The sequence below is a fragment of the Haliaeetus albicilla genome, chromosome 3, assembly GCF_947461875.1.
Source record: "Haliaeetus albicilla chromosome 3, bHalAlb1.1, whole genome shotgun sequence".
Taxonomy (NCBI): Eukaryota; Metazoa; Chordata; class Aves; order Accipitriformes; family Accipitridae; genus Haliaeetus; species Haliaeetus albicilla.
Genome location: NC_091485.1, coordinates 31,998,497 through 32,011,098, shown reverse-complemented (window position 1 = coordinate 32,011,098; position 12,602 = coordinate 31,998,497). Strand labels below are relative to the sequence as shown.

Genomic DNA, 12,602 nt, shown 5'->3' with positions numbered 1-12,602 from the left:
AATTCTTTCTCTCCTTCTCTCCCATGTGCCTTTATGCACATTACTGTAGGAGGCTCGTAAAAGTGAAGCATCAGAGATGAGGGCCTTTATTTAGCTGAGGCATAATAATTTTATACAAGTGTAATGCACATAATGTGTTGACTTGCAAATGGAATAATCTAAGATCTTCAAATGCACACTTTCAATAAAACAGTATTTTAAGGACACTTTTTAAAACTAATGCATTCAGACAATGTATGCCCTCTCTATTACCTATTCATGAATCTGCTTCTCCTTCATACACTTGAAATAAATGTTGAATTGACTTGTCAACTAATTATAGAACAGTGCTAAGCAAGCCTCAGCACAGTAACTTCAACTCTAGTGTCCTGGGTGACTTACATAATACTAAAGGCACTTGGATTTCTTGGAAATAAGGAGCTACGTGAGCTGAACTCCTCATCCTGTATTTGTAGCACAGTATTGCAGCAGCCAAATATAAGCAGTGGTCTTTCTAGGTCACTTCTCCACATGAGTGAAACGGAAGTGAGGTTTATTAACTGAAATTTACTTTCAGCTGAACAGTCTTTTCAATCCTGAAAAGATACCATAAAAATATCCTTTATTTGTTCATGCTGAAAGTGCATCCCTTTCATCAAGTAAATGGATACCAAAGTATCCTGAAATCCTACTAAAAATATGTCCTTGCATGTATTCTGCCATAAACTGCATAGTCATTCTTCATGTAAATGATGTAAATAAAAAGTAACTTCAGTTAATGAATTTGCATTATTTTAAACCAAATGCATATCAAAATCATAATATATGTAGCTAGGTTTCAGAGAGAAATTCTCAGGAGCTAAAAAAACATCACCACCACTCCCTTGGCATCCATTTGCTCAAGAATTTTCAGCTCATTAGAGATTTCAGTCCCTAAAGTGTTTGTCAGGTAAAAAAAAAAAAAAAAAAAAAAAAGCCTGACTTTTACTGTAAAATGGTGGACAACCTCCACTAGTTCTGTGACAAGAAATTTGTCATGTTAGGTCTGGACCCCAGATGAGCCTGCAGCTTTTCTTTCTGATAATCTGCAAGCAGCCAGTGAGAGTTTGAGTTATCCATCCTCCTTACCTCCTCTCGGCCTGCCCGTTTGATGTCTCTGGTCTAAGTAGAGACATAATTGCTAGTGCTATTTATTGAAAGGAAGGGAGAATCAAACCCCCATATGCAATTTACTACAGCAGTTAGTGTTGCTTTCTCAGAGATTAGTAAAATGCTTGCTCTCTCTGACATTGCAGGTTGATGTTAAAGTCAGCTTATTCCTCATACTACATCTCCTTGTAACAGTCATCATTATGGTCAGTCAAAATGTTTTGACATATATTTTTTCTGTTCTTTCACTAATATACTACAGATTTGTAAAAAAATATGTTTGCCCCCAAATTCACAATATTTTGAATTAAATACACATTTGGGGTAAGTCTCAAGGAGTTTTTGCTTGGCTGCAGCCCATCACCATGTTCCCCATAAAGACTCAATCCACTTTTATGTAACATGTGCATAAAACTGGGGGGGGGGGGGGGGGGGGGATATAACAGAAGCAGTTTCTGAGAAGACTAGCCCATAAAAGAGGTTTTAAACAAAACTCCCATTAGCCCTCACAGGAACATATCCTGTCAACATATTTCAGGGATGTTATTTTTCAGCCAAAAAGTCAAGGTTTTATTGAGGTAAAAGATTGTGCTGCAATCCTACCCCCTGTTTTACAGCAAGGCTGTGGAGTCTTTCAATTCATTTTCCTTACTCGAGGGTTGGCCCAATATAAATGATATCAGTGCCTGGTCTTTCTGAGCTTCTAATATGGTCTAGATTATTTCCTGGCCACAGCAAAATTCTTTTGGTTTTGTTTTTTTTTTAACCAGAGATGGAAAAAATTATGTCCTGGAGATAGGCTGACCCATTCTAGGAATAAAGGGGCTACTGTTTGCCCCGGCTGCCCTTTCTATCTAATTTCTGTATTATTCCTGTGTAGGTGCTAAAAGGGTATTTGTTGTTGCTTGTTTGTTTGTTTTTAAATTACTTCAGAGAGAAACTGGGGGAGAGGAGAGTAAATGAGCTTTGACATAAACTTAACCTCTGTCTCTTTGAGCCATAGCAATCCCTACATGTACTTATAATTAGGATTTTAGGTAGGTGTGAATGACTATCACAACTGTTCTCTTTGTGACTTTTTTGATTTTTTACTTCAAATCCACCATCAATGAATTTACATTTGTTTATTATGAAAAGCACTTTTGATCTCAGCGGATTTCAGCATTAAATGACATTGAAGAAGAATTGCCTTCAGTTTAAATAAATCTCAAATTACTTTCCTGTTTGGAGGCTGAACTAAATGCTGTAAGCGTGAGCAAGTTAAACATACGAAGGATATAGTATTTGACTGATACTGTACAGAAAGAGGCCTGTTCTCAGTTGAGGAATGTTTTGGCCAATAAATCATAGTTCTTACTCTTGGCAGGTCTTCCTTTAAAATATATAATAAATGCTGTGGATGCTTTAATGTCCAAAAAGAAGTGAAAGGACATCCATTTTCAGAATTAGTCATAAAGACCTCATACAATATTATAATGCCTAGCAGTTGATGCCTTTCAAGATTAATGTCCAATACTATGTTGTAAAAATGCAGAATAAAAATCAGTCCTTACATGAGAGAGTTACAGTCTATGCGCATTTGTCTCAGAAGGTCTGAGCTGACCCGCTTAGTCACTGGAGCTCTGTTTTAATGGTGTGTAGGTGTTTAAAAAGCGTTTACACCACAAAGCTGCCCCCTCCAGATAACACTCCTGTTAGATTCACAGTATGGTGACAGATAAACAAACAACTCCTCCACTAAATACATTAAGCAATAATGGCATAAGATTAATGTAGGACAATAATTATGACAACCAGGAAAATGAGTAGTGAAAGTAACAATCTGTTTGCTTAATGCATTTCAGCATGTCATTCTTTTGCAATGAAATTAGAAAGAAATATGAAGCAACTAATGCTTCACCTAGAAAAATATGTTTCTGGAAAGCACAGAATGAGAACAAGGAGGGTGTTTTCGTGGTGTGTTTTGGGTTTTGTCCCCAAATTGATTGTGTATTTTGCAGGCAGGCATTTTATTGGACAGAATGTGAGGGGATTACTACTTACAAAGCGCATTTACCTTGTCTTTTACATTTAAGACTTCACTCATCTGCTACTGCCATGGAGAAATTGTCTAGCCACTAACATATCCTGTCAGTGTGATTCAATAGTAATTCTAGATTTCACCTGAACTTAAACGGACGGTGGATCTGAGCCGGAGTCATGACAGCATTAAATTAACCTAGTTAAAATATGGGAAAATACCTATCCAAAGGAACTTATTTCATTGTGTATTTTACAGCTAGTACTATCCTTTCACTTCTGCACTATTATGAGACAGTGAAACTTGCAATTTAGAGGTTCTTAGAAAAAGATATTATATCTAAAACAGGTTTACTGTAAGAACCTATTATAGGTTCCAAAATTTTATTCAAAATTTAAAGTGTTTTTTCTGAGATGAAGAAGCTACTCTATTGTCCTGGTTTCAGCTGGGATAGAGTTAACTGTCTTCCTAGTAGCTGGTACAGTGCTATGTTTTGAGTTCAGTATGTGAAGAATGTTGATAACACTGATGTTTTCAGTTGTTGCTCAGTAGTGTTTAGACTAGAGTCAAGGATTTTTCAGCTTCTCATGCCCAGCCAGGGCACCTGACCCAAACTGGCCAACGGGGTATTCCATACCATGGGACGTCCCATCTAGTTTAGGAACTGGGAAGGGGGGGGCGGGGAATCGCCGCTCGGGGACTGGCTGGGTGTCGGTCAGCGGGTGGTGAGCAATTGCCCTGCACATCATTTGTACATTTCAATCCTTTTATTACTACTGTTGTCATTTTATTAGTGTTATCATTATTATTATTAGTTTCTTCTTTTCTGTTCTATTAAACAGTTCTTATCTCAACCCAGGAGTTTTACTTCTTTTCCTGATTTTCTCCCCCATCCCACTGGATGGGGGGGGAGTGAGTGAGCGGCTGCGTGGTGCTTAGTTGCTGGCTGGGGTTAAACCACAACATCTATATATAATGTGACAATGGAATTAAACACAAATAATTGTACAATACATGTCATCAGAGAGGATTGAAAATTATTTTAAAATGAAATTTTTTAAAAAAATGTGAATATGTGTGTTATTTTGTACAAGTAGTTAGTTGCAATGCGTAGAACTCTTTCAACATGTTATGATTTGAGATATTAAGGAATCTATTCATTACATTCCATTTTCAAATGAATCAAGTTAAAGCATGTGGTTTAGGGACCAGAATTTCAAACTGGTCAATATTTTTATGCCATCCTGAAACTGCACTATCACCTTTTTTCTTCTCCTTTGGCTTACTTGGCAATAGTTTGTATGTCCTCACCCAATCAGGAATAAGTAAACTACAGAGTGGGAAACATACTCTAAGAGCCTGGCTTTTAGCTTTGACTCACAGAAGCAAAAAGCGTATCTCCAGCTGCTTTCACCTATTGATCCACTCCTATTGTGCTGAAATACTTCTTGAAGTTGGTGTAGCTGAAGATTAAACAAAATGATACAACCTCTTCAGAAATCACTGTCAAGATCCTTGAAGAGGAGTTGGAATAGGCACGTTAAAACTTTTTGCTTGTTATTTGAGTCATGCATTCCTGACTAACCCCTGAACTGCTGTTCACAGAGAAATTCAAGCTGGCAGCGATGGGGAAGATCTTTAAAGGTCAATGTGATCAACCATTGAAAATTTTACTAGAGTGTTTTACAGGTTTTCCATTACTGACTACATCAAAGTCAGGATGAGATGGTTTTTCACTTGTTGCAAAAAGAGCAACAGAAAAAAAAACCAAACCCAAATCAAAAAAAAAAACCAAAACCAAACCAAAACCTGAGTAATGTCTTTTTTAAAAGTTATTCCCAGTACTGATGCATTTCTCCTGGACATCCTGGCCTCAGCCTGTGCAGCAGATGATCCCAGTAGGGTGACTGATGTCCAGCCAGTTCCTGTCAGTCCTCTTCTGTTATGGTAGAGGTTGTACCTCAGTGCACCTCACAAACTCACAATACATTTTTATCTTGCACCCAAAACTTCTACCTCAACTAAACAAGTAAAGTGAGATTATGGGTTCTGCTTTACAGGTACAAGTGAGAATTAATTTTACTGAAGCCAAAGATGGCAAAGTTTTAAGGACATGTAGTAGCTGACACAGCTAAGAAAAGCAACAACTTTTTGAGTGTACAAGCCCCCTTTTTTTTCCTGTTATAAGCTGATCTAATATAAATATCGTATCTCTGTTTAGATCATGTCCTGTCATCATGACTACAAACACCTTTATAACTCTGTTTTTGAGAAAAAGTCAATAGAGTGTCTCTGAATGTACCATTGAGTATTGTAACTGGGAGCTGAATCTTCTCTTTTGGCCTAGGGTTGGGAAACAGTGATTTCTTTCTCCACAGTTTCTGAGAGAGATAGAAGTGGAAAAAAGGAAAAAAGATGCTTTTCCCCTGACTTCCTCCCAATATACTGATCTGATTCTCTTCCCTATTAGTGATAGCCTCTTTCTATTACAAACACCTATCTTCCAGTGATTACGTACAGTATATTTCACATCTGCTACTGCCCGAACAGCTTAAAATGGCGTATGACAGAGTGCACAACAAGAGAAATCTGACAGAATCCCTCCATCGCTGAAGAGTCAGACAGGACACCGAACATGGTTATGGTCAAAATTTTCACAGTCACCAGCTGCAAGTGCAATAACCTAAGAAATGTTTTGCAAACAACATTATTCCTGGTAGAAATGGCTGAATAAACCCTGCTTGGGTTTCCTTTGCAGAAGAGTTGAGAATTGACAAGAAGAGAGAGTCTGCTTTCAAGAAGAAATAACGCACGATTAGTTAAGATCATGGAAAAAAGAGGGATTTGCACATTTTTTAAAATATCAGAATGTTGTAATACCACAAACAGAAATGAGCCTTCCAGAGAAGTTACAAAGGAATGCTAAAGCACATTGTTTATGGGAGTCTTAATCACTGCACATATTAGAAAAAAAATACTTATTCCTAACAACTCAAATTGAGTTTGATTTGCTGTTTGATTTGCTGATCATTCTTATATTGAAAACCTGTTTCTTAAATGGGTTCTTTTATCATTTTTACTTCTGCAGAAAAGGCTAGTATACCAAAAAAAAATCCCATTTCATAGCAATGGCTATAGTCTTTACAGGTAATGGCTACTACTGTCTATCCACAATATGTTGTATTGCTTACCTCACCTACGGGCAAGAAAATCCTTGGAAAGAAATGCAACTTTATGGTATTTCTTCCAAACCATGAAAAACAGGAAATAAATTTCTTCACGGTAATGAATTTCTCTCTCTAAATGTGCTCAACAGCAAGATTTCACCCTTCTTGAACCAAAACAAATGACATAAGTTTTATCTTTTATTTTAATTCCTAAAACGGGGTATTACTAGGACCAGTAGATTTTGACTCAGGTTTTCTTTTTAGGAAAGAAATAGAAGACCATTACTGAACATCACCGCTATATGTGCATTTGAGAAAAAAAAGTCTTTTTCAAGTCCATCTCTCCATTCCTAGATTGGCGATGATAGCTGGATCTAACTCAGTACTTACATGCTGGTACAAGTCCTGTTTCTGATACTTATTTTTTCCAGATGGATAACAGTATACATTTAACTTCATCAAAATAGATCCCTACCTATAGTCCTTTTAAGAGGAAAACACAGGTTTTTCCTACTACAGTCAATCTTTGATCAAACATCTGTACCTGTCTTACCCAGCTAGGTATTAAAATCATATTATTTTCCTGTTTTTCTTATTCTAAGCTGCATTTAAGCCATACAATATAGTTTCCCCCATCATATTTCTCTCAGCTTCTCTTTAAATAATTTAAATTTTCACTTTTCCCCCCACAAAGTCACATTATATTGACATTTAATTCAAGAAAATTGATGTTTCCTTATTACCATGATGTAACAAAATGCAGCCCTTTGACAGCAAGCATTTTAATGTCCCATTTACCCATATCCTCTCAGGAGTTTGTCATAGCAACACCGGATGTTATTTAATAGAGTTGACTCATTGCAGGGTAACTATACTTTGAAGAACTGGCACAAATAACTATGAGTTGGTGGTGCTGCTGCTCCGATGCTGAGCTGATCACAGTAAGAGATGATGGGGATGGTGTTGAGGGCACCTCTCCAGAACAGTTTTCCATCACCCTGATGCCATTACAAAAACAACTAGTTGACAGGGGGTAAGCAGATGAATGCAAACAATACACAGTCCCCCTCCTCTTGTTCTTCCAGCCTTTCCCCCTTAAAAAAAAAAAAAAAAAAAAAGTGCCTTTGGTGTGGGGTTTTTTGTGGGTCTTAACAGCTTATCAGCTCTTTCAGCATGTTCTGCACCCCACTTTGACTATATAGGGACAGAAGCAGCTTAAGCTTAGCTAGCAATATGGAAGCTTGTCACTGTACTTTTCCACAGTGTTTCTGAATCCTGCATTTCTCACATACAATACAGGCTACAGCATTTCTTTCTTCTATGGCTTCAAGCATCTTCAAAAAGAGATACAATCACCTTCTTGCAACTAGCAAGTCTTTCTTTTTCCCTTCTTTTACAATATCATGTTATAGAAAAAGGTGTTAAGGTCTTTTTCCTAGGTTACATGCTACCATTCCTTTTTCACCTCCCATCAGACTTTAAGTGACTAAAGGAAGAATGTGACACACAACACAGTGGGTGTTTTAAATTTCACTAATACTTCACATGAACAAACACACACACATCCCCCCCAAAAAACCCAAAACCACCCACCAACAACACTGAACACCAGTTCAGTTTATTAGAGGCCAAAAATAAGTCAGACCAAATACTGATTAAATCTTTATTAATAAAAAAAGTTTAGTATAAAAAAATAGTTCATTCTGTACACTTAGAGAAAGGACAAAGATGAAACTACACAATAGCAGTAAAGAAAGATGCACAACAAGTCAATTTAAAGATGCCTAAAACTATGTTTTCAGAATTGTATTCTTTTCTGTTGTCATGTGCCATGCACTTACTGTTTCCACCAAAACTGTAAGCTTCCTGAAGCGGTCACTTGATACATGCTGGAGTTATGCATAACTAACAACCATTAATGTAGCCAATGCTTTTCATCATAGATTAATGTTTGCCATTGTTAGCTCCTCCGGTAATGGACAAAGGCCAGGTAGCTTTACTGATAGTACATCAAAAAGTTGCATAGGTAATTTACAGAAATGATATAATCCAGCCAAACACTTGTTATTTTCTATGACCTCTGATGCATTTCAGTCATACCCAGTAGAATAAACGATCTGGTGTACTGCTTTGCAATGCTGAAGACCAAATGAAGCTATGTTACAGCATTATTCAAGAGCATGAATTATGGCAAAGGTAGACTTGGTTAATAACATTAATGCGATTACTTTGAGTTGAACACTTTGCCAGGTCTAGCACATAACTAGGCTGACAGACAGCAGTGAATATTGATACGATTAGTCACTTGAGAACAAGTAGCTCTTAAAGCTACAGCAAAGCAGGTGAGAGTAATCTGAAACAGAGCTAGGAGTATCAACTCTGATTAAGGTTGCTCTTCTGCTTGGAAGTTGTCAGTGTCCATTAGGATTACTGGTTTCTTGTCTATCTCTCCTATTCTGTCCTCAAATATCAACATATGTAGATATGAATGGACGTTGTACCTGGGTATTTAAGGTTCGGATCTATGCACCCTGCTTGAACAAAGAGACCAAACTAATTACTGTTTCTTTGTGTAATCGGGCTTTCTAAAAGCAAAGCTATTAACAAGCATTCTTGTAAACTTAATCCCTGTAACTGGTACACAAATACTTGATAGAAAACATGTACCATATAGCAGTCCTGCTCTGGACTATATATCCAAATCTTGTTTACATCAGTGTGACTGCCTATAGAGCTGATAAGAGTATCACCTACTGCAAAGTCATTCAGTACATAAGCTTCTCCTAAACCTACAATATCTTACTTTTACTGTCATTTTTCTCTAACTGTCCACGTAAGTCATCAGGATATTTAATCCTGGTAACTTCCATTAGAGAGACATCTCAAATTATAGCAAGTCTGTAATGAACAAGGTAGGCCATGGACATGTTCATTAAGCAATATCATTTAAGCTACTGACAAATATTTTGAAAACACACTTTTCCACTCTCCTAAAGGTTTTGTTTTCTTCTTGCAGCTGAACCCAGACATTAGGAAGATCCCAAGCCTCTTGGAAAAACAAGTCTGTCTGTAGTATCCCAGTTAGTAAAGCCAGCATGCTGTCCTATTCAACGGTTGGTACTGCAGAAATGTATATAAAAAAGATTATGAGTAGAATTATCATCATATTCTCCTCAGAGATATTTATCTGCCTAAGTATTTTTGAATGCACTCATATCAGTTTTTTAACATAAAGTAAAATGGGTAAACTGCATAAATGGGTGTACAAGTGCTACAGGTAGAGGATTAAATAAATATCACTATAAATGTAGAACAGTAATAGTCACTAGCACCTGCTTAATGTGAAGTAGCTTATGAGTTCATTTATTAAAATGAAAACATGGGAAGCTTCTATAGCTGTATACTTCCAGTATCTTTTATTTAAGTCATCAAAATAGCATTGCACCCACCAGATTGTTTTAGCTGATGACAACCTGCTCAGTAACACTTTTACCAAAAGGAAAATGGAATGTAAAAACAGGACTCACCTGCTTGCTGATAGCGTTTTTCTGCCAACAGTTGGTGGAGATGGTTCACTATGGAAAAAGCTTTTTATCCACCAACATTTGTCAATTAACTCAGGTAACCCTGCCAAATGAGAAAAAGCCCACACCATTAGACACTGGCTGAATTACAAACAGGCAAAACTAGAAGACTGTTTGAAAGAAGGGAACAATACCATGAAATGTTTTGTCCTGGTCTGTAATGTTCACAACATCCGAACAGCAGGAGGAGCTGGAAGAAACACTCGATTCTGAGTTCTGTCTTGCTGTTCATGGGAAACAGAGACACATGTAATGAAAAAAATGCATTGAGAGAGTACACTATTCCTATACCAAGAATTTTCAGACCTGCTGCTATCTTGGAGGAAACAATCTAAAAGATAAGTTTACTTAGCTACAAAGTATAACTTCTATATCATATACACCATTCTACTACAGTAGTTTATGTAAAAGCTTTTATATAAAAGTTGATCTCTCTGTCTATCTACTCTTCACTTAAAAGCATAGAGATCTCTCTACATAGCTTTCACTGAAATCAGTGACAAATCTTATGATCACGTACACACTGCTATCAAAACAAAGGAGTCTATTCTTGAACATTCAAATCCAAAACCACCTAATAGCTATACTTCCCACTGTGATGCAACTAAATGCTATACTTGCACTACAGCATCCATCCTGTACAGAGGGATCCTCATACACCAGATGTGCTCTCAAACCAGTGACTATTTAGTGACATATTCAGAAACAAAAACCTGAGTTGATTTTGTGTTCTCCCTAAGCCTACAAAGTAAATGCAAAGTAGAGCTAGAAGCCAGGACTTGCTGGGCTAACGGTTTTTCTATGTCATGCTTTATAATTAAAAAAAAAAAAAAAAGATATTACATATCCCTAATGAATAATTCTAAACAGGAGGAAAAAAAGGTAGATGAATAACCAGAAGCAGACGCTCATTAAAACTGAAGTTCCTTGATGTAACGAAAAACTCTCCGAGCAACTAAAAACTACCAGGCAAAGACACCCTTTTGCCTCCAGCTCATCCAGACATCACCAGAAACACTTTCTGACTTCTCCTGAGGGGCAGCAATCCGGCCACCTCCTCGGGAGAGGCTCGGGGGGCTCAGCCTCCCTCCTCCAGAGGAGCCGCCCCGGCTGGGGGGGCAGCTCCCGGCCCCCCCGAGCACTTACTTCTGTAGTACTGGTTCTTGGCCAGGAGGCAGCCGGCGGAGGGTACCGAGGCCATGGCAGCGGCACGACGGGGAAGCCGCCTCTCTCCGGGAGGAGCCTGCAGGGGGAAACGACGCGCTTTACCGGGGCAGGGGGGCCGCGCCCGGCGGAGGAGAGCGGACCGCCGCCCCCGGCCCACCGCCGCGGCGGCTCCCCGGCCCGGCGGCTCACCTGCGTCGCCCAGGGAAAGCAGCCGTCGGCAGGGAGCGAGGAAGGCAGGAACGAGGCCGCGCTGCCCTCCACGGCCAATGCCGCCGGCACCCCGGGCCGCCCCTATATGGGCCGCGGCGGGCGGCGGGGGGCCCGCCCCGGGGGCGGTGGGGCGGGACGGGACGGGACGGGACGGGAGGGAGCCAGCCCGCCAGCCGCCGGGCAGCCTGCCGCTCAGCCCCGGCCCGGGAGAGCCCGCGGCGGCCCCCCAGTGCCCGTCCTGGTCCCCTCGGTCGCTCTTCCCGGGTGTCATCTCTGAGCGCCTTTCTGGAGTGCGTGAAGCGGGGACTAACGGCGGCTGCCTTGGTTGTTCTCTGCCCTGTGGGGAAGGGGAAGAGGGGGACTAAGCAGAGAGGGACCCGTTTCAGTAGAGGTTTTTATTTCGTTTATAAATACGCGCATTACTATGCACGTACGCTAGAGAAACTGAAGTCACAGGAACGTTCTCCACTCTCACTGCAGTAAGCGAAACCCGTGATCATCTGAAGTCTTGGTGAAGTTAGAGCTAAGTCCCAGACAGATCACCAAGTAAGTTTTTTCTTCCCACAGATAAATGCACAACTCTCTTTAAATTGTTGTAATCCTAGCTCATGGCCAAACTTGTCCTACGGTGTGTTTCCTCGCCTTTCAGAATTGTCAACAGAAAAAGTAACAAAAGGGCTTGGCTATTTGAATTGCTCCTGCTCCACGAGGAAATGTTTTATCACTGTTTTTCCCAGCAGCAGTTGGGGTAAGAACACAGCCGTGTGTGGTGTGTGATACCATGTTACTGCAACAAATCTAACTGCTTGATAGCGCGCTCTATCTCAAATGCTAAGAACATAGTTCGTAATAGCTCCTAGCATATTTGCAAGGATGTAAAGCATACTGCAGGGAAACTGCCTGCAAAATAATACTCATACAGCAGTTGTAACAGATCAGCATAGTGCATTTTCCTGGGCCTTTTTATCGACCTGATGTCAGAGTCTTGACAACCTGGTGGTCTTTCCTGAGCAAAACTTGAAGGCTCACCTTTGTGAAATCTGCAAGATTGACACAGAAAATAGGTTGCAGCTCAGTTGGTACCAAGCACTAGCACTAGTTACCCTGTATGTTTCTCTTGTTATGTAAAAAATCACTGTTGGAGTAGAAAATTTTACAGATTTTTTGATACCTCATTCACAGTGTATGTCCCTACCCACTGTTGCAGCTCCTTGTTTATGGATACATAAATGTAACTGAACTATTAGCTCATTTTATCCATCACCTCTTTTCCTGTCTTAATAATGAATTTCCATTTTGAGGCTTGTTCTGTTTGTGGGCAATAAA

At 39.5% G+C, this 12,602-nt stretch overlaps 1 protein-coding gene across 2 annotated transcripts; it reads right to left on the bottom strand.

Annotated features, from left to right (window-relative positions):
* Positions 1–6,500: 6,500 nt before the first annotated feature.
* Positions 6,501–11,386, bottom strand: PPDPFL (pancreatic progenitor cell differentiation and proliferation factor like). 2 transcript variants are annotated; one of them, XM_069779315.1, is made up of 5 exons: positions 11,256–11,386; positions 11,046–11,142; positions 10,034–10,123; positions 9,843–9,942; positions 6,501–7,409 (listed from the first exon to the last, which is right to left on the bottom strand). In XM_069779315.1, the coding sequence occupies exons 2-5, from the start codon at positions 11,098–11,100 to the stop codon at positions 7,157–7,159; spliced, it is 498 nt and encodes a 165-aa protein (XP_069635416.1). In that variant the 5' UTR covers positions 11,101–11,142; positions 11,256–11,386; the 3' UTR covers positions 6,501–7,156. The 2 variants fall into 2 exon arrangements, with proteins under 2 accessions (XP_069635416.1, XP_069635417.1); XM_069779316.1 differs by lacking the exon at positions 6,501–7,409 and adding an exon at positions 7,965–9,435 and having other exon boundaries at positions 11,256–11,379.
* Between the last annotated feature and the right edge of the window lie 1,216 nt (positions 11,387–12,602).

Bases quoted from the DNA above. Each gene is read 5' to 3' on its own strand.
- PPDPFL (XM_069779315.1), bottom strand. From the start codon at position 11,100: ATGGCCTCGGTACCCTCCGCCGGCTGCCTCCTGGCCAAGAACCAGTAC. The intron at 9,943-10,033 runs GTATTGTTCCCT...CTCATTTGGCAG, and splicing joins CCAGGACAAAACATTTCATG to GGTTACCTGAGTTAATTGAC. The intron at 7,410-9,842 runs GTGAGTCCTGTT...TTTTTTTTTAAG, and splicing joins AAAACGCTATCAGCAAGCAG to GGGGAAAGGCTGGAAGAACA.